Here is a 26,667-nt window from a genome sequence, read left to right on the forward strand (position 1 = left end):
TGCTGGTCACATTGGTGTGTCTCTCTTTCTCTCCCTTCTCCCTTGTTTGGCTGGGAAACGAGTGTTACGCTTGGGAATTCAGTCCCTTATGGGATGGGGAGTGTGTGTGTGTGTGTGTGTGTGTGTGTGTGTGTGTGTGTGTGTGTGTGTGTGTGTGTGTGTGTGTGTGTGTGTGTGTGTGTGTGTGTGTGTGTGTGTGTGTGTGTGTGTGTGTGTGTGTGTGTGTGAAGCACTTCCTTGCCAAATGAAATGGCTGAACAAAAGACATGGAGTGCATATCTAAAGAGAGCTAGGATGCACACGCGCAAACACACACACACACACGTAGACACTTTTTACCCATTGCCCTACTGTCTCTATCCCTCTTTGAAACAACTGTCTCTTATAGTAGGATGAAGAAACACTGTCTCTTTCTTTCTTTCTCACTCACTCACACACACACACACACACACACAAAATGTATGTATGTATATACACAGACATTATATAGAGAACATTGTGCTCTGGGTTTGCTCAGGCCCTGTAATTAACATCCTCTCTTCTCTATAAATACACCATGAGCTAGTGTCCAGAGCTGCTGAGAAAGAAAGTGTGCATGTGTGTGTGGTGTGTAGGAGTGCGGCTCTGGGAAATCGGGACTGAAGACTTAACATGCCATGTGAAGGATTGATTAAAAACAAACAGTGATAATGTATAGAAGGAGGTTATTATTATTATTATTATTATTATTATTATTATTATTATTATTATTAGACAATGTTTACATCAATGTTGCTATGTGACAGAGCAACAGGTCATTTCCTTGTGTAGCTGCAATTTTGGTGACATGAGGCAGTGATGACCAGCTTTGATTAGACTAATTCAAATGATTGTTTTCTCTACTTCCAACACTTGGTTAGTAGGAACTGTGCTTTTTTTCTTAAGGATGGCACAAGACGCTGCTCAGAGAAATGAAAGAGAAAGATGTGAAAGCCTTTTTTCACCCTGTTGTCAGTGATGATAAAGCAAGACAATAGCCAGCAAGTCTAACGAGATTCATGGTTGCTAAATGAAACTAGTATAAAAAAAAAACTAGAAATGCAGACCTGCCAACCTTTACGCATTTTGTGTAGCAGATACGCGTTTAGACATCAAAGTACGCTGCTACGATTTGTCACTTCAACATACACATTGTAAAAAAACATTGATGCCTTTGAGTTCAACTGTCTGTGCATTTGCGCACCAGGCAATGCGTCTATGGGTGTAACCGCATTGGGCAGCAACCTGGGAAAATAATAATTCGACCAATCATAGCGCCAGTTTAAAACTCTTCAACGCTACAAGCGGAAAGCCGTCAAAACGAATGTGGTTTTCATCTGTCTCTGTCCGTCTTCAATTCTTCTTACAGTGGCTGTTTTTTACAAGTGAGGACTTAACGTTTCAAAGGTAAATGGCCAGAATTGTGAATTTCATCCATTTTAATAAGCCTGCCGAACCACAGGCGTCGTTAGACTCCTTTACTGGGGCATGTGCCCAAGTGTCCGGTGTTGTGCCTCAAGTTTAAGTTTAACGCACAGATCAAGTTTTACTTTATTTGCCATTTATTTATATAGGAAACGTAAGTCATGCCTGTAAACGCATTGCCGTCGTACCTTAACGGAAAAGACAAACTGGCGCGAGCACGCAGAAATCAATTTCCGCGAGCGTCTGTGTATCCCTTTTATAGCACGCAGTCATGCTATAACATGACGAAACTAATGTAATTTTTTAAATATCAATCGTATTCTGACTCGATTGTTACTGGCTCCTGTAGATCACATCTGATGGACATCAGATTTTTTTTTTTTGTGAAAAGCAGGGAAATAGAAGCAGAAAGTAGAAATGATGAGGGAGGTGGTATTATATGATCAGCCAGTCAAAACCATAGTGAAGTCTAGAGTGTTGCATTAATGTTGAGAAAATTAACACATGTATGCAAAAATATCAAGAAGTGCCACAGCTGTTAGGAGTGATGAATGACTGAAAATGGCATCTCATTCTCAGGCAAATATATTTGCTTAAAAGGACATTACAAGGTTGCTGTGAAAATATCACACGTTTTGAGATTTAATTTATTTTGTTGTCTGATATGTGTTCAAGGGACATAGCAGTTTTCAGTTATTTATAAAGTTTAAAAGACCTTTTGAAAGCCCTTTGTTTTTTCTGTTATTTATACAGTATTTTTATACAGTATGCTATTTGTTGATTTTTGTTATTTATAATGTCCCATGTATTTAAGTAATGTTTAAGAGACATGTTTTTGTTTTTATGTTGCCTTTTCAATAAAAGAGTTCTTCATGGTCTACTTGTATGTTGAATAACTAGATATGGTGGTGAGTGAGAACTATGTGCTAAGTAAAAAGTTGTGATGAGTGAGCATGTGAACTAAATCAACACTGACCAGCAAATGTGCCTGACGTCGCGCCGCGTCGCTGCAGTAAGTTGCTACTCAAAAGATTTTTCCAAGGTTGGCAGGTCTGGAATTGAAAGACTGCTTTTGAAGTGAGCGCACTGTTTGGAAAGTCAGTGCCCATTTTACATCATAGATTTGGTACTAAATGAAAAATGAAAACACAAAGAAGTCAAGGAACCTTAAACACCTAAAACTTTACTTACATCAGTGACGCAGTGTAATCCAAATGTTCTTGTGTTCCATGAAGAAGAAGAGAAAACTTGGTACCAAATTGGGTCAATCCTAAAATATTTATTCAATAAAATTTGTGTAGATCATCTTTCAGACATCACGTTTAAAGATGACGGATGGACGATAGATAGACGGATAGATGGATGGGCGGACAGAGACAAATAGATAGACAGACAGATGGATTGGCGGACGGCCGGACGGACAAACGGGGATGGACAGATGCTGTAGGTGAATGGGCAGACAGACAGACAGGGCAGACAGACAGGGCAGACAGACAGACGGGGCGGGCAGACAGACAGACAGACGGGGCGGGCAGACAGACAGACGGGGCGGGCAGACAGACAGACAGACGGGGCGGGCAGACAGACAGACGGGGCGGGCAGACAGACAGACAGACGGGGCGGGCAGACAGACAGACAGACGGGGCTGGCAGACAGACAGACAGACAGACGGGGCTGGCAGACAGACAGACAGACAGACGGGGCGGGCAGACAGACAGACAGACAGACGGGGCGGGCAGACAGACAGACAGACAGACAGGGCGGGCAGACAGACAGACAGACAGGGTGGGTGGGCAAACAGACAGGGCGGGCGGACAGACAGACAGGGCGGGCGGACAGACAGACAGGGCGGGCGGACAGACAGACAGGGCGGGCAGACAGACAGACAGACAGGGCGGACAGACAGACAGACAGGGCGGGCAGACAGACAGACAGGGCGGGCAGACAGACAGACAGACAGACAGACAGGGCGGGCAGACAGGGCGGACAGACAGACAGGGCGGGCAGACAGACAGACAGACAGACAGAAAGGGCGGACAGACAGACAGACAGGGCGGGCGGACAGACAGACAGGGCGGACAGACAGACAGGGCGGGCAGACAGACAGACAGGGCGGGCAGACAGACAGACAGGGCGGACAGACAGACAGGGCGGACAGACAGACAGGGCGGACAGGACAGACAGACAGACAGGCAGACAGGGCAGGCAGACAGACAGACAGGGCAGACAGACAGACAGGGCAGACAGACAGACAGGGCAGACAGGGAGGCAGACGCATTCCATGACTGCATTAAGATGTTTGTTTCTGAGTGGCTGAATGTGGAACAGGACACATAATATACTCATCAGTTCACATAATCAACATTGCGGCTCAGCTTTCCAACTTCTGTACAGTTTGCAAATTACTGACTAACAATTAAAACCCGCATTTTTTTTACAGCAGTGTGACCAGTTTTTCTCACAGGTTGTTACTGCTGTTCTTCTGCTCAAGTGTAATTGTATTTATTCAACACATTTCCACAATTACTGAAACATTATTGATTGCACCAGTCTGGATTCAGTGCATTTCTTTTCTAGCTGGTTTCTGGTAGCTCTCCTTGTTTCTGCACTCCAATAAGTGGCGAGAGACAAAGCGTGAACAGGGAAACACAAGCGCGCACACACACACACACACACACACACACGCGTGTATCTACAAGCCACTTTTCAGAAGCATAGCTAGTTAATGTAAATGCTTGTTGTCTGTTGTAAAGTGTAAAGACTCTTTGCAGGTAATGTTTATTAATGAGTCTCTAATGATTAGCTGAAGCTGTTCTATATGTTCATACATTGTTGAAGTAGTAGCTGTAATGTCACTGTTTTGTTTTCATTGTAGCTTTTTGTCACTCAATGCTAATGTCATATCTGGTATTACATTTACGATTTCTTACACATTTTGTTTATTTATTTGTAATGTTTCTTGGTGCCAATGCGGATAATTAAGTCTCGTTTTGTTCTGTTGTCGTCTTTTTTTTTGTTTTTGTTTTGTTAATTATCTTTGTGTTTGTCAGATCTCTCAAAGAACCGGCTGTGTGAGGTGCCAGAGGAGTTGTGCCAGTTCATCTCTCTGGAGACGCTCAGCATCTATCACAACTGTGTGCGCTCCGTCCCCTCCACCCTCTGCCAGCTACAGGCTCTCACCTACCTCAACCTCAGGTACACACACACACACATGATATGTGACACACAGGCTTCATAGTCTTTCCTGTTAAAACGCTGGCTATTAAGCACTCCTATCCACAGGGCTTTAATTCTCATAGTATCATATATGATATATAAAATGTTTGGGATTGAATCTGACACCAATTACGGGCACTTGTAAGTTCCTGTATGTGGAAGAGGGCAGCCAGCGCACTCCTCAGGGTCTGTTACACTGCCTGGTGATGGTACATGAGCAGTTGCTCTGACACATCTCAGGCGAAGAACTTGATAGCGTTCAAACTACTGAGGTAGCAGCTGTCATGTGATGGGGAGATCTGACTCATGGGTGGAACATGGAATCAAAGTGGGAAGGAAAAGTTGGCGGGGTTTGGTCATTTGTGGGTCAACTCTGGAGCGGTTACATCACGATTAGAGAAACTTCATAAACAGCTACGTAGCTCTGACTCTGGAGACTCCTTACAGAATGTTTGGGTCGTCTGTATTTATTTTATTTCCAAAATGTTTTTTGGAAACTTTGAATAGGTTGATACTATGGAAACAACGATGTATTAGAAGAAGAATGGTGATATAAGGTTAGAGGTTGAGGTTAGAGGAAATGTGGGACAGGTCTTTAAATAAACATGCTTATTATCTGTTTAACATTTAGTCATGATCATGGACATTGTGTGTGTTTCAGTCGAAACCAGCTGTCCAGTTTGTCTCTGTCAATATGTGAGCTCCCGCTGTTACGAGTGCTCAACATCAGCAACAACAAGCTACCAGTCCTTCCTGCTTCCATACACAGACTTGTAAATCTCCGGCAACTGGTACGTACAGCGCGCAACACTGTGTCAGCTTTCTCTTGCTCCTCGTCCCCCGTCCTGATCTTACCCAACCATGCTGATTCTCTCTCTGCTATGTTTATTATTTGTCTTCAAATATATTTTTTTTTTTACTTTTTTAATAAGAAGTTAATATCATCTGTTGCTACAAAACAAATGGCAACTGAGACAAGGGACAATTTTATTCATAGCACATGTCGAACTTAACCAATTGCTGTTAATTGTACAAACTCTTAATGGCTCTAGGATTCCTAAAAATATGTATGTGAGTTCATCCAGGCAGTGGCTCTGATATTCTGCTTGCAGGATGTTAGCTGTAATGAGCTGCAGTGTTTGCCGGTGGAACTGGGTCAGCTGGAGGGTTTACGGGATCTGAACTTGAGAAGAAATCAGCTTACGACTCTGCCAGAGGGTTAGTTCATCACACACACACACACACACACACACACAAAAACGCACAGATCGATCCCAGGACCACCACACTGCCACCGCTGGACTCTTTACCCTCATCTGCTCAGTTATGTAATTGAAATGTAAGTCACTCTGGATAAGAGCGTCTGCCAAATGCAACAAATGTAAATTTCTGAGAATGTCACACACGTGCAAGCTAGAGACATCTCTACACAACCATGATGTTGGATACCAGCTCTAAAAATGTCTGTGATTGTCAGTGTAATGTAATGTACACAGTAATGTAAAAGAAATAAGTCATTTCCAAAAGCACTAGAATTACTGTGTGTGACCATTTTATTTCTACCCTCCTTCTACAGAACTGGCAGAGTTGCCGTTAGTTCGTCTGGATGTGTCCTGTAACAGAATTTCCCACGTTCCCGTGTGCTATCGACACTTACGGCATCTTCAGGTCATCTCACTGGATAACAACCCTCTGCAGATGCCCCCAGCGCAGATCTGCTCCAAAGGGAAGTTCCACATTTTCAAGTATCTAAACATGGAGGCATGTAAAAGGAGCCAGGACCAGCTGGAGAGAGCTCTGCGGCCCAGCGGCTTCAGCAGCTGGTGAGGCCAAGGATGAAAGGATGAGTGGGAGGGGGAAAAAACACATGTGAACATGAGAGGTTTTGGTGATGTCAGGGAAAGAACAAGTTAATAACAGAAGTATTTTCTTCGAAGTCTTTTGATTGACGGAGCCAAGCTTATTTGCTCTCTACTTAAGAGAACCTAAATCGCTTCATGTTCGTGAACAGTACTGAATAAGTGTGTGCAGTGTAAGTGTGTTTTACACAGTGCACATAACATTATAGAATTATTTGATTTCCACAAATCAGAGGGGAAAATTGGTGTCAAGTAAATAAAACAATTTAATGCTCTGGGTGGTTTTAATAGCTAAAGTAAAAGGATGAGTGAATTTGTGTTTAGAAAAACAATGCGAAATTGAGAACTGATTCAAGTTACCTCTCTCTCTCTCTCTCTCATTCTTTCTTTCTCTCTCTCTCTCCCTCTCTCTCCCTCTCTCTCTGTGTGTGTGCAGTCTTTCAGATCATGAGCTTTTTGCTGGTCAGTATGGAGGCCTGGACTCAGGCTTCAACAGTGTAGACAGTGGCAGCAAGAGATGGTCTGGAAATGAGGTAAGAGGAAGCAGCATGAAACCAATTAAATGTCAATTGCATGTAAATCTGTTTTTTGTCTCGCACCATGTGCACATTTTAACATCCTGCCGGTCTCTTTCCAGTCGGCTGATGATTTTTCAGACAGATCTTTGCGATTAACTGAAATTTGCCGTGAGCTGCACAGGGAAGAAGACGAGAAGAACATGTTGCCGGATACACCCAAAGGTACGAAACATCTCACACTTCAACGGCTCTCGGGGCATGCGCATTTAAATTACACCTCATTCTCTATGTCTCTCCTTTCTTTTCCTTAACCCGATCCGTAGTGAACGGAGACGTGGAGCAGGTGGATTTCATAGACAACAGTTTGACAGAAGAAGATGAGGAAAGCTGCAAACCAGACACTCCCAGTCCTCCGCAGGCATCACTTGTACAGGCAAGAAGACACATTAATCATTCATGCTTTTTTTTTTTCCACTTAATATTTTACGCGGTTATCAAAAGTGTTTGTGAACTAACTGCCGTATGTCTCGCATGCACTCGTGTCGTTACATTAGAGTGAATATTGCTGCTCGTTGTCTTATTTGTTCTTCTGCTTTGTGCCTTTCAGGAGAAGACTGAAAGCAAGTCCACGCCCTCACAGAGCCCTGATTCACTTGGAAGCAGGTAACATTGTTTACACACAGCAGTGGAAGCATGAGCTCATCCTCATGAATTCACAATACACCATAATAAATCCCATTGTGTAAGAAAATTAAACCTAAACCTGGCTTTTTGTTTTAAAACATGGATAGTTACCGTGTATTACCTTATTACTGTGTATTCCTGTATATAGTAAATATCCTTAAACCAGTACTGACAAAGTCAATTTTCCTTCCATTTTTGCCACTTTGTGTGCCCTACTTTCACGTTGTCTCCAAACCTCCCTTTCATATTTGACAAGGTCAGGCTCTCTGTGTGTGTTTGAGGAGCTGGGAAAAGTCAACGGTGATTTTTTTTTTTTATATTAGTGTCCTCCCACAATGCAGGGCTGTCTGACTGTGAAAGCCAGTCTACTGTCTCATCCTCATACATGTGCACATAAACAGACACGAGCTGTGTTTTTACATACTCCTCCGGGCCGGCAGTTTGTCTAGCCCGGTTTGCTCCACAGCAGTGTCTAAGATGATCAAACACAGGAGTTTTAGTTCATATCGTAGAACCGTGCCTCAAAATGTGCACTTTATGTACGTCTGTGTAGTCTCCTGTAGTTCTGTGTCGTTTGGTTTATCATCTGGGGGAACTTGAGCTTCATTTTACAGATCATACTTCAGTTTTAAAAAGCAGCTTAATATAACTTCTTAGCTTTTCTGTAGAGTTATATTTCTTGTATCATTTATTTGATTACTTATTTTAAATTTTCATTCCTTTTTTTAGCTTAGCGTTTCAAGTTTGTTGTTACTGTTTTGTCTTTATTATTTTTTGAATTTAAAATTATAAACAATATAAAAAAATGTAGAATTGTTTGTCAACCTGTCAGATGGATACATACATACATACATACTGTGTATACCTACAGTACATACAGTGCATACTGTACATACATACTGTATTTACATTCATACAGTGGCCCCCTTTCTGAGTTTTTTATTTTTTTGCATGTTTGTCACACTTTAATGTTTCAGATCATCAAACAAATGTAAATATTAGACAACGATAACGCAAGTAAACACAACATGCAGTGTTTAAATGGCGGTTTTTATTATTAAGAGAAAACAAATTCCAAACCTACATAACCTAATAACTGGCTGGTCCACCCTTAGCAGCAAGAACTGCAATCAAGCGTCTGCGATAACTTGCAATGAGTCACTGTTACAGCGCTCTGGAGGAATTTTGGTCCACTCATCTTTGAGAATTGCTGGTTTTCGAACATAAACCACCTTTTTAAGGTCATGCCACAGCATCTCAATAGGATTCAGCTCACGACTTTGGGATTCAGCTCACGACTTTGACTAGGCTACTCCAAAGTCTTTATATTGTTTTTCCTTCAGCCATTCAGACGTGGACTTGCTGGTGTGTTTTGGATCATTGTCCTGCTGCAGAACCCAAGTTCGCTTCAGTTTGAGGTCATAAACAGATAAAGCACATTGTCTTTCAGGATTTTTTGGTAGACAGCAGAATTCATGGTTCCATTTATCACAGGATAAATAACAAGTCTTCCAGGTCCTGAAGCAGCAAAACTGACCATCAAACTACCACCACCATAGTTTACTGTTGGTATGTTGTTGTTCTTTTTCTGAAATGCAGTGTTACTTTTACGTCAAGTGTAATGGTACACACACCTTCCAAAAAGTTCAACTCTTGTCCCGTCAGTCCACAGAGTATTTTCCCAAAAGTCTTGGGGATCATTAAGATGTTTTCTGGCAAATCTGAGACGAACCTTTATGTTCTTTTTGCTCAGCAGCGGTTTTCATGTTGGAACTCTGCCATGCAGGCCGTTATTGCCCAGTGTCTTTCTTATGGTGGAGTCATGAACACTGACCTTAACTGAGGCAAGTGAGGTCTGCAGTTCTTTGGATGTCGTTGTGGGGTCTTTTGTGACATCTTGGATGAGTCGTCGCTGCGCTCTTGGGGTAATTTCGGTCGGCCGGTCACTCCGCCCTTTGTGGATAATGGCTCTCACTGTGGTTTGCTGGAGTCCCAAAGCTTTAGAAAAGGCTTTATAACCTTTTCCAGACTGATAGATCTCAATTACTTTCTTTTTCATTTGTTCCTGAATTTCTTTGGATCTCAATGTGTAGCTTTTGAGGATCTTTTGGTCTACTTCACTTTGTCAGTCAGGTCTTATTTAAGTGATTTCTTGATTGCGAACAAGAGTAGCAGTAATCATACATACATACATACATACATACATACATACATACATACATACATACATACTGTATATACATGTATATACATACATACTGTACATCCCAGTGGAAATTCAAGAAATTGTTGCTTCTTTCTCTGCCAGCAGTCTAGAGTAATGTGCATTATTAGTAAAACATACACTGGTGAAGAGTATTAGCATTACCATATCTCAGTAAAGAAGATGGTTTAGTCACCTTAGAGTGAATACAGTTATGGCCTTTTACTTTTACATTCAACTCGGCTTGAGATTTTTAGTTTCAGTCACAAGACTCAAAACCCTGAAACCCTGACAGGACGTTCTAGCATTTCTATTGAGGATGTAATTCTTCTCTCTGCAGGAGGAGTGTTGGCAGTGACTCGGCCGATGCAGGCTCTCCGTCCAGTCCCACGCTAGAGGAGAAGAAGAGGCCTGGCACTCTGCAGCTCTGGCAGGAGAGGGAGCGTGCGCAGCAGCAACAGCGAGAGCGGTGAGTGTACATAACACTGGGAGGTGGCAGAAATCTAAAACTGAGAAGACAAACCTTCAGGACACTAGAGAGTAAGGGTTTGGAACGAACAGGAAGATACATTATATGAAATATCATTTCATATCGTTTCCTAATGTCGCAATAGCCTGAGCTGTACAGGACTCCACTGGTTGATGAAACGCCACAGTATTACTGAATTAGTCTTTTCAGTAATGGGAATAAAAGTAAAGTACATTTAGATTCATGATAGGGAGTACACTTGAATACTTCTTTTACTTTTATTTATTTATTTGCTCAGTTTTGCCTTTTTGCTGTTTTCTTACAGTTTGCAGAAGACAGCAGTGAAAACAGGAAGTCAGTCAGCAGCAACAGCCAAACAGGCAGGAACAGGAAGCGTCTCGTGGTAAGATGGCCGGGGCCTGCGTTGTGGTGCTGCGGTGTTTGCTGTCACTGTTGATTTCTAGCGTGTCTTGTAGCATGTTCGTCATGGATCGCAGTCACTGACTTCTGGGACTTTATCTAAGGCTTATAAACACAAGTTTAAATGCTAAAACGAAATCTAGGTGAAAGTTTGGGTCCATCCTGTGTACTAGCAGACAGGGGTGGTGTTACTCTCCTACTATTCTGACCTTCTCTGTCTCCCTCTAGTGGTGACTCTACAGACTCCAGTGCTGCTGTTAACGGCCTCCGCCAAAGATCAGTGGTGAGTCTTAATAGTTCTCCCTGTTTTTTTTTTTTTGTTTGTTTGTTTTGTGTATCTCCTAATCAGTTACTTAATTGTTTTCACTTAATGCTGTGTACAAATGTGCACTCTGTGTCCTCCTTTCAGACCGTGGATCAGAGTCCTCCAGTATTCCTGCCACGATCAACAAGCCGTACAGGTACTGTACAGCACACGTTTTTACATAATTACATTTTCTCTGAATATTGCTGTGCAAATTTTTATTTATTGGTTGATATAGTAGGAGATTTAATGTAGTGTTGCCTTGTCTTTTTATTTATTTATTTATCTTTTATATATCTGTATTTACAGATGCGCCCTGTTCTACTAAGCCGTGTTCTCCGACTGGCGCTGCTCCCAAACCCAACAGCTTCCTCTTCCGCACCTCTTCACGCTGCAATGTCAAGACTTCAGGTACACACAGCAAAGGCTTGAGCAATATTCAAGTACTACCACAGCAACACGTCTTTTCTAACACAATAACATCTCACTTTGAATGCACGCGTGTATATATAGTTTTCTTTTATAGGATTTTAGTGATTTTAAAATAAAATGCTTTTTTTTATAAATAAGTAATGCTAATTATATTAAATTCTCAGTTCTGTTTTGTCAGCAGTCCTGATACTCTTTTTTTTTAAAAGTGTAATTTGTTTCTAGAGTAAAGTTGTCTCTGTGGCGGTGTTTGTTTAGCATTTTTAGAATGAGGCTTAGGTGTCTGGGTTCTTCAACTTAAGATGTAAATTGAAATTTATAGGCTTTTTTTTTCCTAAAAAAGTCACTGGTGAGAAAAAAAAGTGTTTATAGCTGTTATAAACTTCTTGGATGGTTCATGCCATTGAACATAAGTATAAATGCATAAAAAGTATTGTGTGTCATTATTGTGTGTTAACAAACTGTTCAGGTTTGCTCATTGGGGATAAATACAAACACATTTAAATATAAGTCTGATATTAATCTTGAACTTTTCTATAGTATTAATCTTTGTATAATATGAAACGTTTTGTACTATGTTTGTTTTGTAAAGCTGCTTTGAGACAATGTCTATTTTTAAGAGCGCTATACAAATACATTTGAATTGAATTGAATGGGAGAAGAGGAATAAACCTCTTATTGGAAAGTATGGAATAACCGTTGATGAAGGACTAGAGGACAATTTAACAAAATTGTGTGTGGAAATCATTGAGCTCTGTTTGTGTATGCACTTACGCAACCAGGTAGACATGTCTAGTGAAGCAGTCAGGAAGTGTGCAGGGTTTAAAAACAACACCCATAACCATGATACTACTATGTTAGTGTCACAGCTGTGTGCTGAGAATTACATGACCAGAGTAATACCTGAAGAGGTCTCCTTAAAATTATAGGTAGGAGAGATACCAAAAAATGTGTACATTGTTAGGATTGGGTCCAAATGATCAACCAAATGTGTTTCAGTATCTGAATTTAATTAGCAGTCTGTGGAAATACCCTGTATAGACGGTTCTACAATATTGTGTGTGTGTGTGTGTGTGTGTGTGTGTGTGTGTGTTAGGACCCTTGAATTCTCTGGCTGAGTCAGGTCGCAGTGAGTCCCGATCCACGCTCAAATCGCCACGAGAGGAAAGAGCAGAAATCTCCCAGTTACGTAAGGTAAAGATTATGTTTTTCACATGTCTCTGTTTAGTGGTTTTCCAGTTGTACTGCTTCTCTTCTCCCACCCAGCTCCCTGTGTATTCACTCTCTACTTCAGCACGACACGTGAACACTTTGTGAACACGTCGGTACAGTTGTGTCTCCTGTAGATCCTGTGTATGACTGAGATCGCGGCGAACAATGACGTAGAACATTTTAGTTTTAAACGCTTCCTAATTGTTCAAATGAAAACAATTCACAATGAATGGTTGAACTCAAAATAGTTTTTTTAAATGCTTAGGCTAATTCCTTTTGGGAAAATCTTATTTTTCTTGAGTTTAATGCAAACTATTTCACCACATGTCCATGCAGATTTAATGAGTGTTACAAACGAGCTCATTTAAGGATGTCAGTAAAAATATACGGATTAACGACAAAAATATTAGAAGACGATTCGTCAACCTAAAAGATATTAATCCCAGATTATGTCATGTTAACTAGAAGCAATGGTGATTAACCCATTGTGTATATTGGTATGTTTACATAAATTTAAATACAGTTAAATGTTAAGAACATAAAATAATGTGACTGATTTGCACATTCATACATATTCAGCAGTAAGAATAACAATGTTAATGCAATGTCTAGTAGTAAACATGTGCATCCTCACTGCATTTTCTCTTGGGTAAGAATTCCTTCCATACAGTGAGTCACTTTATTAAGCATCCGTCGACTTCTCAAGGTCGTCACATTCCTCACGCTTTCGTTTTTGGCACTGACAGCATCATCCAACATCTCTCTCTTCTCTCCCTCTCTCCATCTGTCAGTCTCTGGAGTCTTCCCTGAAGATCACCCTCCCAGACGATCTCGGTGAATCGTTATCCAACGGCATCATCCTCTGCCAGCTAGCCAATCACGTACGCACTCGGTCGGTGTCAATCATCCACATCCCCTCCCCTGCTGTGGTGAGTCCTCGGTGATCTCGATCTCCTTTTTCAGCGTACTTGAGCGCTCATGAGGCAAAACCACTCATGACTTTGTTTTTGCAAACTTTGTTCGGTTTAATCTGTTCAGCCAAAACTGAGCGCCGCTAAGTGCCGTCTCAACGTGGAAAACTTCCTCACTGCCTGCCGAAAGCTGGGCGTTCCTGAGGTACGTGACTTTATCAGAAATGTATTTCCTTGTCTGTGCTGCCTTAAGTGTGCTTTTCTTAATACGTTCTTTAATTGTCGATATTTTACTGAATTCTTTCTGCTTTCTGCTTCTCTTTTTTCTTACCTTTTCGATTCTTATTTATACTTTTTTTTTCCCTACTTTCTGCTTTAATACTTTTTTTTTCTGTACTTTTGATTTGCTGCCTCATTCTTGCTCTCGACCTCTCTGTATCTCTCTGTATGTCTGTCTCTCCCTCAGACGGAGGTGTGTCTAGCGTCTGATATCCTCTGCAGTAAGCTGCGTGCAGTGCAGCGCTGTGTGGATTCACTCTTGTCGATAGGAGGAGCGGAGTTGAAGGAGGAGATGAAAGCACATACTCCCTCTCTCTCTCCCTTCTCCCTCGTCCCCACCGGCTTCCTGCTCTTCTACTGCCTTGTCATGGGCCTGCTCTACCTGCTCTACCACCACCTTACTGCATAAAGCGCATATGTGTGTGTGTTTACATGAGAGCATGTGTCTGATCTAATCAATGTGTGCGCTTCCATATAATTAATAAGGCTTAGCAGCAGTGTACTTCCATGCTACGGCACTCGATGCATACGCTGCCTAGATGGAGATAAGCTCCGTAAGTAGAGCTAGTCGCACTGCCACCCAGACAGCCAGGCAACTACACGCGCACACACACACACACACACACACACACACACACACACACTTATACACTACATTGTTCTGTTACATTCTGTAAGCTGCAGTGAATAGATGCAGAACTAATACAGTGGTGTTTTTATGCTGTATCTGTTTTAAGCAGAAATGTATAGAAAAAAATTCTTAATATTGCTACAAGTTTATGGACAGAGAGACCTTGTGGGATTGCAGTCTTTTTTTTTTTTTTTTTTTTTTTATTCTGAATGACAAAAGCATTTTATGTATAAGCTGCCCAGACAAAAACATTAGCCTCATCTGTCATTTTTTTTTTATATTACTTGGCTACGACTCATTTCACCTTCATAACAGCGCCAGTCCTGTTAGGTGTGGAAGCCAGCAGAACCTTCTGTCAGTGTTAGACCCCCCTGCACTTACTGGGTACAACTCAGCTAGACTTTTTTTTTAGACTATGTTAATATTTTACCTGCTGTTCCAAACAGTCCCAAAAGTGTTCATGCGTTCTCTGAGACACATAAAGTCAGCTGCTGTATTTTTTTTGAACTGCTGCTCATGCTATAACACGATGCAGCTGAACACATCAGACGAAAGATTGGCCAGTGTCGCTCTTGATTGACAGCCTTTAGAGACACACCATCCCACCCACCTAGACACCAGGTTAGGACAGGTTACTCTCTGGTACTCTTGGGTGTGGATGGTTGTGGCATCACTGGGATTTTAATTTGTAACTCGCTTCTTTGTGAACCTATTGCCAGATGTGCTGTGCAGAGATCCCTACATCCAAGGTTTAGCTCTAGCATATAAGATTTTTGACCGTGTGTTAAAGCAGTGGCCTGACAAAATGTGAGCAAAAATGCAAATCCGCTAAACAGGAAAGTAGGCTTTTACTGCACATTTACTTCATCTCGGTAGTGTGAGCTAAAAGAAACAGCAAAAAAGAGCAGACAAGTTATTCTTTCCTGTCAGTAGTGAAACTTTATCGCTTACATGCTGCAATCACGAACACATCGTATGTGACGTGACATATGTTAGGAACTTTTGTGGAAAAATTCCAATTTTTTTCTCTCTGCCTGCTAAGATTTTCTTGTTAGCATTGTTGGCTCCTGCGTCTAAGGGATTGAGGAGATTTTTGTGTGCGATAACATGTTTGTTGATTTGTTCCAGTGAGTGTCAGACTTGGGTTCTGCTTAAACCTGAAGCACCAAGCCCACTGAATCTGGCCAGCAAACTGACCATGATTTAAAGATGAGTTACCTTCGTCTTTGTGCTGCTATTGATGGATGAGGGTTTTTTTTTTTCGTCTGGGGAGCTTATTAAAACCCTTAACTCTATGCTGCCCATCACAGCAAGATGATCTTAATCAGAACGAGTCTGTTTTAAAAGTGGTATTTATCTGTTCTTAGTAACCACTTCCCAAAGGGCTTCGCCACCGCTTTGCCTTAGCTTACACATGGGATTGAGCTTTGAGGATGCTGTAGGGTTTGTGTGTGTCCTTTTGGGGAAGAGAGTGTTTTATAACGGTTTATTTAGCCACCGGCACAAAATGTAAAATCCGCTCACATCTTGTTCAAAGGGCTTTAAATTTTTAACCACTTTGTCTCAGTGCTTGCAAATGTAAGTGCCTGCAATGTCTTGACTGAAGCTACTGTTACAAACGCCACCGTGTCTGTTCCAGTCTCAGGGGCTTTAATGAGTATTAAAGCTCCTGTTCCCATTTGTTCAGAGAAATTCAATCCAGAGATTTCTTACAAATACTGAGGTTTGAGGGACTGGAACGAAATGCATGTTGTTTGTTTTTGTTTTGTTCTGCTGACTGTGACCACCAGGGGGCAGTAGTATTGCACACCTGCACTCAATGATATGTCTTATGGTACCGAAGTAATGTTTCAGAGTTCTGATGTTGTATGTATGTGTACTGTTTTGGTCTGCTTGCTATGTATAATTAAGTTATTGTTTATTTATTCATGCATTCCTTTGTCAAGCAGTAGTGTTGGGGAAACGCGGCCTCGTTGAGCAATCCTTATCCGGTCTCTCATGTAATATGTAATTTAACACAGAGTATTTACTAGTCTGGAAATACTGAGCTCCATGTCAAATGCATCAGTTAAAATCAGTTCCTGTCATTTGTGTGTTTGTATGTATGTATGTAAGTATGTGTGTGTGTGTGTGTGTGTGTGTGTGTGTGTGTGTGTGTGTGTGTGTGTGTGTGTGTGCATATATATATAAACACACAAACAAAAACAGTGAGCGTTAACGGACGCTGGAAATTCTTCTCAGTGGAACATCCCATTAAAAGCATCTTAAGCTTCATTTTAAATGCCTCGGTAATGTTGGTTTTAGGCCCATGAGTACCCATGTTTCCTCAGTACTGTCTGCTGCTGTTGCTTTTGTGTTCCCTGCATACTTAATGTGATTTAGCAGCTTTGCAGACAGTTGACTAACGAGCAGACGCTCATCTGGAGAGAGTGATAAGGGCACATGGGAGAGAATGGAGTGAAAGAGAAGGAGGAGAGGAGAAGCACAAGGGTGGGCTGATAGTATAGAAAATGTGAGGGGAGAAATAAAATAAAGAATGTTCAGCAAATGGGTTCATTTTCACTTATCCAATTTGTCGAATTCTTCCCACTGATGCCTTGTAACATCTTCATACATTTAAAGTGAGCTTTTTTTTTTTTAACTCAAACCTACAGTACGCATGGATTCTCAAAGTTCCCTAAAACTAAAATCATTATTTTTAGCACATTTTCAGTCCACACAAATGAAATTGCCTGAAGGGCTTGCTGTAACCAAAAGCCATGTTGCTTATTCAGAGCAGGGATGTTGAAGATCTACCCACAAATGCTGTCCTCTTCGTTTTTCTTTCTTTTTTTTTTTTCCCAACCACTTTCAGTTTTTTGTTGGAGCAAGATCTGCAATAATGTTTCAACCAAAATGTCTCTTAGGGTGAAGCGAGTTACGAAAGCACCAAACTCACTGGAGTTGAATTTTGAACTTTTAAAGAAATTGTTAAGAAGCGAGATGTATTTTGTAATATTTATATCCCTCATGTATTTAAGGAGGTCAATTGTAAGTTTATATAGATTCAGATTCTTTTTTTTTTTTGGCTGTAATTATTAAAGAAGAAAAAAACAGATCCTATTATCTGTGCTGCTTCTTTGTCTGTTTTCTCGTATGTTGTCTTTTGTGTTTTTGTTTTTCTTTCTCAAGCCAATCATCTTCCCTCAGGTGTCTGTTGATAGCTTTTAAGTCTCTTGCCATTGTGTTTGCTTACTATCAAGGTAAGTGTGAAATCTGTCCTTACTGTGAGGTGAAGGAAATAATGGATTGTGCATGAGCGAGTATAAATATATAAATATTCAGCATCTAAGGTTACACTGATTGGGAAAACAGCACTGTTGTTTGTTTCTTGCTGCTGCAAAAAAAAAAAATGCATGGCTGTTAAAGCTTGTGGGGAAAGCTTACTTGTGGAAGTTTAAATGGGAGAGTGTGAAGTATTGGGTAGTGTACATGCTGGTACTGCTGCTTTCTGTGTCCTTTCTGCACAAAACCTGTGACCTGATTAAAGTGTCTTTCAGTTCCAGTCCTGCACTACTGTGTCCTGTAGAGCTCTCCGGCTATCCATAAAGCACCGCCTGAACTCAATCTGGTGTGTGTGAGCCGTAGGGGAGAATGCTGATGGGGGAGGGAAGGGGAATTAAAAAAAAAAAAAACTCAAACTCTGAAGTGTAAGTCTCTCAGGACTGGAGCTGAGAAACAAAGAATATGAAATACAAATCCTCATCTATTGTGGTGTTGTCTGAACTAATCTGTATGCGCATGTTTAGTCTTGGTGTTTCATGACAAGTTTTCCACATGCTTATTTCTAACCTGTTTGAACTGTCCTCCAAACCCCACTAGGACTCTCTGTGTCCAGCTCAGCTCATCCTAGAAGACGAAGGACTGAGCCGCATCGCTCACACCGTCCAGACTCTGCTGGAGCTGCCCATGTCCGGACACCGGCGCTGCTCCTTTCAAACACCTGCGCAAGACTCCAACATCTCCTAAAGTTAAAATCCTCTGTAACACAAGCCAGAACCTCTTCAGTGTTTTATCATCATGTTAAAGGAACCGGTGCAGTTGGATCCTTCACATGATTGTGAATCCTTGTACAGCTGCTTGAGGGTATACTTGAGATTTTCGTTGTGGTCCGCTGTGAGCGGTCAGCGGTCAAGTGCAAATATTAAATACGATGTATGAAAATTAAAAGGAAATGTAAAGCTTTTAATGTGAGTCTGCTAGTGCCTAATCATTGCCTCACTTCAAAATGATGTATGATATGCAAAAGGTTTATTTTGACAGGGAAACCAACTTCAGTACTGAGGAGGTGCTGGTAAAGTTGTTTTCTTTGGTGGATGTTTACTCTGGAAATTAATTATGGCTGTAATCTGGGCCCCATAACAATGCAAAGTTAATTGATTCTCCACAGGTAATTACTCTTGCATAGAGTAGCAGTGACAGTCTGCAGATAAACCCATAGTCATTAGAGTGCTATGATAAGCTAAAGCAAGCTCAAGAGCAAAAATGAGATGCAGATAAACATTTACTAAAGATTGGAATAATATCCAAATTGCTACGTAAGTAAATGGACCGTTATTTTGTATTTTTTAATTTTTTTCTCTTCTTCAGCCCTGCATTCTAACACAGTGAACCAAATACAGCAATTACCTAATTGTTAGCTTCAGTTACAGATATTCATAGCTGTGCTGCAGGAACCATAGAGAAATCACTAGGGCAGAACCGGTCTGTTTCACAGAAAGTAAACCCACAGTCAGAGCCTCTGTTCTTTCTCTGAAACATCAGCGGCCGTGTGCTTTGCACGCCTTGTTCAAGTGCAACATCCATGTGCAGTCAGTCCAGATCATAGCAGTTCAATTCAGTTTTATTTGTGTGCTTCATCATCAGATTGTTACAAAGCAGCCTTACAAAAATCCACATGTAGATTTAGAGCTCAAATGTTCAAGCCTGTGGAACACCTGAAGTGCACACACAAAACATACATCACTAAAATAAAGCTAAGATAAGAGAATTTTCTCTTTTCAGAACACTTTTATTTTTATAGTTTCTTAAAGAAAATAGTGTCCATACAGTAATTACCTTAAAAATCATTACACTTTGTCTTTTGATTTGAAAAAAAAAAAAGACTTAAAAGGGAACTGAGCCTCTGCTGGGTAACGTTGCATAGTGTACAGATGTAGTAGAATAAAGTCAAACAGCACTAAAGTTGGTGAAATGTTCACTATGAATCCTGCTGGGAATATCAGAGTGCTGGGATGAACACAGGACTGTCTTCATGATTACAGCAGATCTACAGCATTTCAGTGAGATTATTCCCTGACTTACCAGGGAGTCTTGTATAGAAACTTGTTTTTCCATATGGGACCATCCACAGCAACAGAAGGTGAGTCACGAGCATCAGGATCAAATCTCTCAAGTTTACTGCCTAAAATATAGCAGTGAAATCAAAAAGAGTAAAAACTTTAGAAATATCTCCATCATTTTCTTGTTTCAAAAGGAATAATTGACGAGCAAAGATAATCAGATATCTTGATAATCTGGGGGAAAAACAGTTGCTTTAAATTTCAATTGTACGGCAATTGCTCCGTTTTAAATTCCCAGAGCTGCAGTACAGAGCCGAAGGATACGTATAATCATTACAATCATTTTAATGAGCCATTTGTTCTGGGTAACAAACCAATATGAACTAGGGGCAAAGCACATGTGAGAGAAACTTTCTAATTACCATTGCAATGATTTAACACCTCATTTGTTCGTAAATATGGATCGGGGTTTAGTGTGCACCAGTGGCTGAGGTTATAACCAGATGGGAAGGAACTATGAATGTAAATTGTATTCTTTGCAGCATATGTGAGAGTCTATAGAAACACAGCAGAAATCATCCACCCCTTCACAGCCCTGAGCCAAACCTTAATAATGATCCCTTCTTTATAACAAAACCTCTCGGTGTGAGTTGATCTGTGAAGTTAGACATGTCCAGAAGGAGGTGTTCCCTGGGTGAGCAGTACACAAGCAATTTAGAACAAACAAGCAGGTTTTCCAAAAGCAGTTTTGTGATGAGAATACTGAGATCATTACTTTGTTTCACCATCTGTTATTGACCTTGGGCATGTGTAAGCTGTTCACTCTGACAGATCCTCTGCTCATCACATATTGATCCTACATGGCCCGGGTCTCTCCGATGGCAGAAATCAGGAATACGTAGGTAAGAAAAAGCAGACAAAAATCCATAAACTACTTCCTAAATCCATACAGATAATTGTTTAATCCCTAGGAAGTATGTCCTTATTGAAAGAAAAAGAAAAATGTAATGATAAAAAGCTGTTCATCATTTTTATCCATTTCAACAAGAATTATTCATGTGAGAAAAACACATCTGCAGGATAGGATATGTCCTACATATTCAATTGTTTAAAACAATCTGATGTGGGAAAAGAAAAAAAATGAATTGAAATGTAAACAAGGAGAAGAATTGCATGTGGAAAATGTAAATAAAAGATCAAATGAAAATAAATGTATCATATGGAAATTATGTAAAAAATAAAGGAATCTAAAAAAGGTAAAAAAAAAATACATGATCTACATTTAAAAGGAAATGAGTGATATGAGGTGTATAAAAAAAACACCTTTAACATTGTGACTCGTGATTATTCACACGTGGACTCAGGTGACTCTTCTGTAAGAGACGTCTGTCAGGAAAATGCTTTAGAAGGAGAAAAGCAGAGAGATTTTCTTTCAATTTTCTTGCTTTTTCTTCACTCTACTGGACATGCAGGATATTTTTTTTTAGGTCTGTTAAAATGATCATTAACATCTATTTGTGACACACATATTCTAGGCAATTTCCAATCTGCAGTGTTATTACCGTGAGGAAGCGGTTTGCTTCACTGACCTAAAGGAGCTGGGTAATGGTGCCATTTTAAAATAGATGACTTATTTACACAATCTGTAGAGACAGGACTGTTTAACCTCTTGGCACCTTGTGAGACTGACCGCTGTACCACGTCTTATTGAATACTGAATTTGGCAGTAAAAATGAAAAACAAAATTAAACCCAAATGAATGAAGTAACTGTGCAAGCGTAGGATGTTAAAACACAAGTTTATTATTTTTGTTATATATTTTTGTTTGTCATTTACTTACCAGGTTTATTTGCAGAAAACAGCTGCATTTCAAAATGAAAATATATACTGTAAATATCTCACAAACCTGTAAGCATTAAAACAAATGACATTTTCTTTTTCCCATGATTTTTAAGAAAGATTTGGATGATGTTATTTCCTGTTTAACTTGTGCCTGTTGAAAATATAGTAAAAGTGCAACATAAATGGCTCCTCAGTTGGGGAATCGGCCAGAAGGATTTCTCTCTCACTCATTTTCTACCGCTTATCCGAACTACCTCGGGTCACGGGGAGCGATCTCACGATCTCAGGCATCATTGGGCATCAAGGTGTGTGTGTGTCCTGCGATGGGTTGGCATTCCATCCAGGAATGCCAACCCATCGCAGGACACACACACACTCTCATTCAGCCAGAAGGATTTATTTATTTTTTTTTATTTTTTTTAAAGAAAAATTAGACAGACATTATCACAGGGTATTGGGTTAAAACTAGAGGTCTAGAGCACTGGGAATCTACAATCTTTCATGCATGCTTAAAATGAAAGAACCAAAATGAATGTGCATTAGTGACTGTCTGGTCTAGTTTGTGGTGGTTTAAATTAGGCTAATTTTTGCAAACAAAAAAACTCTCAAGGTTGATTAACAGGATATTTAGTTTTACTTTGGCATTTCGACATCTGGGTTTTTTCCCTCAGTGTACTCCAGTGTTTCTGTTGGTATAGTGGTGGGTTTCATATTTAATTTGAAGAAAATCTTGGTTTAAGCCACTCCTACTTTCAGTTTCAATCCGATTGCAAGCACAGAAATGAATATTTGGAGCATGAAACAGAAACAGGAGCTGCTGGAAACCTAAGCCCTAAGATACAACTTATAACTGTAAAGGTTAACGTGTGTGTGTGTGTGTGGGGTGGGGAGAGGTTGGTCTATGTTTGTCACTGGTTAGATAGGTAACAATGTGTAAAGCTGTAGTATTACTCACACTGTAGAACTACTTGAAGCTGTTTCCTGTGTTGCTCATTTGAAGAATCTCTTTTGTGATTAGTTGTTCTTTTTTTTCCCCTCTACTGTGTTCACTGAAGAATCTGAGAGGCTCTAAGTGCCATCTGCTGTCTCGAATTCAGCCTCAAGTGGCAGTCTACAGAGGCAAGATGGATCTGGTTTATAAAAACACCTACAAGCCCACAGCATACACCATTAACGTGTGTTGTCTTTAATATGAGTTAATATGAAATCCAGCTCCGAGTCTTTAGAGGCAGCGGCTGAGCAGATCCAGCACCACGACTGTTGTCCATGTAGCTGTAGTTAGATGTCATTTCTCATCCTGCATTGCAGGTTCATATGGAAGTCATATGGAAGTTTAGGTGTTCGACATATAAGCAGTGTGTGTCAGTGTCAGGCAACACCACCTTATAAAGATTAGTCTGTATCATGGCTTAAAGCAGACTCCTGGCTTTGTACACAATCTGTTATCACGACAGAAATTTAATGACATTCAACAGACTTGAAGGATCAAGACAACAGAAGTGCAGCTGTCTACACATGAGTGTGTTCAACAAGCTGGCTTCTGTAGATAACCAAGTGTATTGTTGGGAATCTTTATTTCTAAAGAGAAATAGGTTTACATTGTGTATAGAGCAGACCAATGTTCTCTCATCTTAAATCTTAGAAGTCCTGTGCTCTTGTAATTCCCATATAATTCTATCATATAATTCAGTGGTCTTCAATCTTACCCAGAAAGGGCCAGTGTGGCTGCAGGGTTTCATTACAGCCAAATTGGAGGCACACTTGAGAGTTGGTTGGAGACTAAGATGAACTGATTACAAAAGAGGAATCAGGTTTCCTTCTGGGTTGGAATGAAAGCCTACAAGCACCCTGACCCTTTCTGGATAAAACTAAAGACTGGTGTAAGTCTACAGACATTCTGCAACGTCATGTGATGTCTTGTAATTTGTCTTGCTTTTATACTTTAAAAAAGTATTAATTTGTATCAAAATGCTTATATATATATATATATATATATATATATATATATATATATATATATATATATATATATATATATATATATATACACAGTACAGGATCCCCTATATATGGTACAGAAGACAAACACTCAGTTATCCTGGAGAATATATAGCAGTTCTACACTTCTACCCAGCATGCTGTAAAACCATGATTGTTGCTACTGGGTACTTAGAATTCAACTTTTCCCTGAAAAAAAGCTGGCAAATAGGCAGCGTTTAGCATTTGCATTTAGCATTTGTTCTTTTTAGCATTTGTGGGTGACATTTGTGGTACGACAATAGTTGCACAATTCAATAATTAAATCATTTATCCACCCTGGATTATCTTTCATTTCACCATTTAGAAATAGGCAATGAAAGTCAAATAAAACTCCTTCACGGAAGACTATTGTTCTGTTGTACCTTATGCAATACAATTTAAAATGAAACCGAGACTTTTTCTTTCTCATTACATTATGTGAAAAATTTAAAAGGTAATATAAAGTTTTTCCAATTTTGTAGAGAACCAAAAATCTGAGAATCCTGCTTTAAATCCAATAGGATTAGTTTCTAATACTCGCTCCTATTAGATCACTTTGCTTTGTTTGGTTTAATTTATTGGTTTCTAACAATGTAGCAGTCAACAGCCGACAGTAAAGAATATGGTTCAATTATAAACTTGAACATATCCCAAAAGATATGAATGAGAAATAATTGGACAGTACAAAGTTCCCAGATTAAATATACAATATATCTGGTACTTCAGATCTTCTCTCTTCATCAACAGTATTAAACTGTCAGAACTAGGTTAGCAAAGGCTAAGTAATGTGCTAACTACAGAGTGGTACCAGAGTCTTCTGGTATCAAATAGTACAGTGGTTGCAAATACCATTATTTTTGTTTCATACACAACCCCTGCTCATGTAGAGTGGCTTTAAAATATTTTAGCCATGTTTAGATTTCACAAGCAATGAATCTTGAGAACATTTTTTCTTATTTTTCTATACGATAAGCACTACAACCAGTTGCTCAGGCTCCATCTAAGCAACTCAAAGTGATATAATGGAAAGCTCTTGTGTTTATTTATCATGAAAGAGTGGTATCTGGGGCTCAGGTATGCTTCTTCTGGGATTTCCTCAGGTGAAAGGTCACATAGTACGAGTGCCTTCATCTGATATTACATGTACAGTTTGAGCAATACAGCGATTCTGAAAGATTTTCAGTTTACACTAGGCATAACTAGCCGTGCTTGTTTTCTGCAATGATCTGATAGTTTTGGGTCAGTGTAGATATAAACGATCCAGGTAATTGACACTTAATGACATTAAAGGTATGGGAGTATACTTTGCCACTGACTGAAGAGAATCGTAGTGTCACCCATGACAATGCTAACACGGATGAAGTGGATGAAGACCTCGGACATCTGAGCTGTGTGAATAAGTTCTATCTACTTACATGTGGTAGATGTGGCCACACTTATCTGTAATTTGTTCACAGGATTTTTTTCCATATTGATAGAATGATTATGTCAATGAAATTTCAGCAAACTTGGCATTTCGAGATGGATTTGAAACTCTAAAGTCATGGTCTAACGTTGTCTCACTACCTCATGTAGAGCAGGGAATGACTGAAAAGGAGACAAGGTGATATGTTATTCAGGCTTGATTTTCCACCACACTGACTGCTCAGGGTGTCTAGCTCTATTCTAAACTCCTGTGGCACCTGGTTTAACACCTCCACTCTCTTTTTCTGTAATTAATCACACCCCATCTCCCACAGACTCTGGAGAGATTGACTCAGGGCAACCAGAGAGAGTGGAGAACTGAATTTAATTAAAACCATGCAGTACAATAGAATGCACAGAGCTAAGCTAGAAATGCCAGGTCAGCAAAGAGTGATGGAAATGGCCCAACCACTTCGCAGGTTATATTTCTGAGACAAAAATAAAAATGAATGCATTGGAGGGACTCATCAGTGAGCTGCAGGGTTTTATTTTGCTGACAAAAGACTTTTTTTGGTTTAGTACCAGTTCCACTGTTCACCATGTCACAGGAAAGTTACAGTGCCTGAAAATTGTTTTCAAAAGCATGTACTTTTAAAATGTTGTGTGGCAGAAACAGTTTGAAACAAGAACAAGTCAAACATAGATTATGTAAAAATGACTTTCTCACTTTGATTAGCTAGTAAGCAGTAAGGATGAAATCATATTTCACTTCAACACCCTGCCAGATAGATGGCATGCTCGCTTGAGGGAGTGATTTTAATTGAAATTTTAATATTCAGTAGTCCTGAGATTGTTCACTGCTTCGGCTTTTATATAAGGCACCTAGACTTAAAAGTGGGTTCAGAAAATTTTTGGCACTAATGTTGTAATTTCTCTTCACATTGTGGAATCTGTCAATAAATTACTGGCTAAGAAAAAAAAATCTGGTTTCTGTTAAATTTCCATGCATCAGTTCCATTATAAAGATCAATGGACAAATGAAGTCTTTGCACACATACGAGTACTGCAATCTGCTTGCACTGCACCATGCAATGAGTTTACTGTGTTCACCCATTCGTCTTCAGTAGATGCTCTAGTCTGGTCAGTGCTGCTGTGACTAAATGACAAATTTCTTCTTATTTTGGGAATAGAACCAGATGGGAGTGTTCAATCTTTATGCAAGAGTAGGATTAAAAGCTTCCGCACGCATCTCTATTCACTCCAGACCTGTAAATAGAAAAACAAAAACAAAACAAAACCAGCCAACCAATCAGAATCAAGATTTTCTCTACCTGTCAATCACTTGTCATTTCAGAAAGCTCGTACTTGCACTGACTGCCTTATACTCAAGTGCAAGTGGGTTGTGAATGCAGCACTTAAAAGAGGAGCTGTTTTTAAAATGTTAAAATTTTTATCTTAACTTCGACCAATTTCACCAACTGTACCTTTAATAGGAACGTGATC

General features: G+C 40.0%; 1 protein-coding gene across 2 annotated transcripts in view; it reads left to right on the forward strand.

Annotated features, from left to right (window-relative positions):
* lrch4 (leucine-rich repeats and calponin homology (CH) domain containing 4) overlaps positions 1 to 18,806 on the forward strand; it is a 34,669-nt gene extending 15,863 nt beyond the window's left edge. The window contains exons 2-18 of one of the 2 annotated variants that reach the window (XM_060874661.1): positions 4,494 to 4,638; positions 5,321 to 5,450; positions 5,772 to 5,877; positions 6,236 to 6,482; positions 6,955 to 7,051; positions 7,156 to 7,258; positions 7,360 to 7,469; positions 7,644 to 7,699; positions 10,264 to 10,392; positions 10,718 to 10,795; positions 11,041 to 11,095; positions 11,222 to 11,273; positions 11,426 to 11,527; positions 12,642 to 12,739; positions 13,549 to 13,686; positions 13,796 to 13,873; positions 18,440 to 18,806. In XM_060874661.1, the coding sequence (XP_060730644.1) occupies positions 4,494 to 4,638; positions 5,321 to 5,450; positions 5,772 to 5,877; positions 6,236 to 6,482; positions 6,955 to 7,051; positions 7,156 to 7,258; positions 7,360 to 7,469; positions 7,644 to 7,699; positions 10,264 to 10,392; positions 10,718 to 10,795; positions 11,041 to 11,095; positions 11,222 to 11,273; positions 11,426 to 11,527; positions 12,642 to 12,739; positions 13,549 to 13,686; positions 13,796 to 13,873; positions 18,440 to 18,586 (1,871 nt within the window). In that variant the 3' untranslated portion in view covers positions 18,587 to 18,806. Of the gene's footprint in view, positions 1 to 4,493; positions 4,639 to 5,320; positions 5,451 to 5,771; positions 5,878 to 6,235; positions 6,483 to 6,954; positions 7,052 to 7,155; positions 7,259 to 7,359; positions 7,470 to 7,643; positions 7,700 to 10,263; positions 10,393 to 10,717; positions 10,796 to 11,040; positions 11,096 to 11,221; positions 11,274 to 11,425; positions 11,528 to 12,641; positions 12,740 to 13,548; positions 13,687 to 13,795; positions 13,874 to 14,134 lie in introns of both variants that reach the window. The other variant, XM_060874660.1, reaches the window with a different exon arrangement.
* Positions 18,807 to 26,667: the final 7,861 nt, after the last annotated feature.

Source organism: Tachysurus vachellii, chromosome 7 (genome assembly GCF_030014155.1).
Source record: "Tachysurus vachellii isolate PV-2020 chromosome 7, HZAU_Pvac_v1, whole genome shotgun sequence".
In the NCBI taxonomy this organism is placed as follows: domain Eukaryota; kingdom Metazoa; phylum Chordata; class Actinopteri; order Siluriformes; family Bagridae; genus Tachysurus; species Tachysurus vachellii.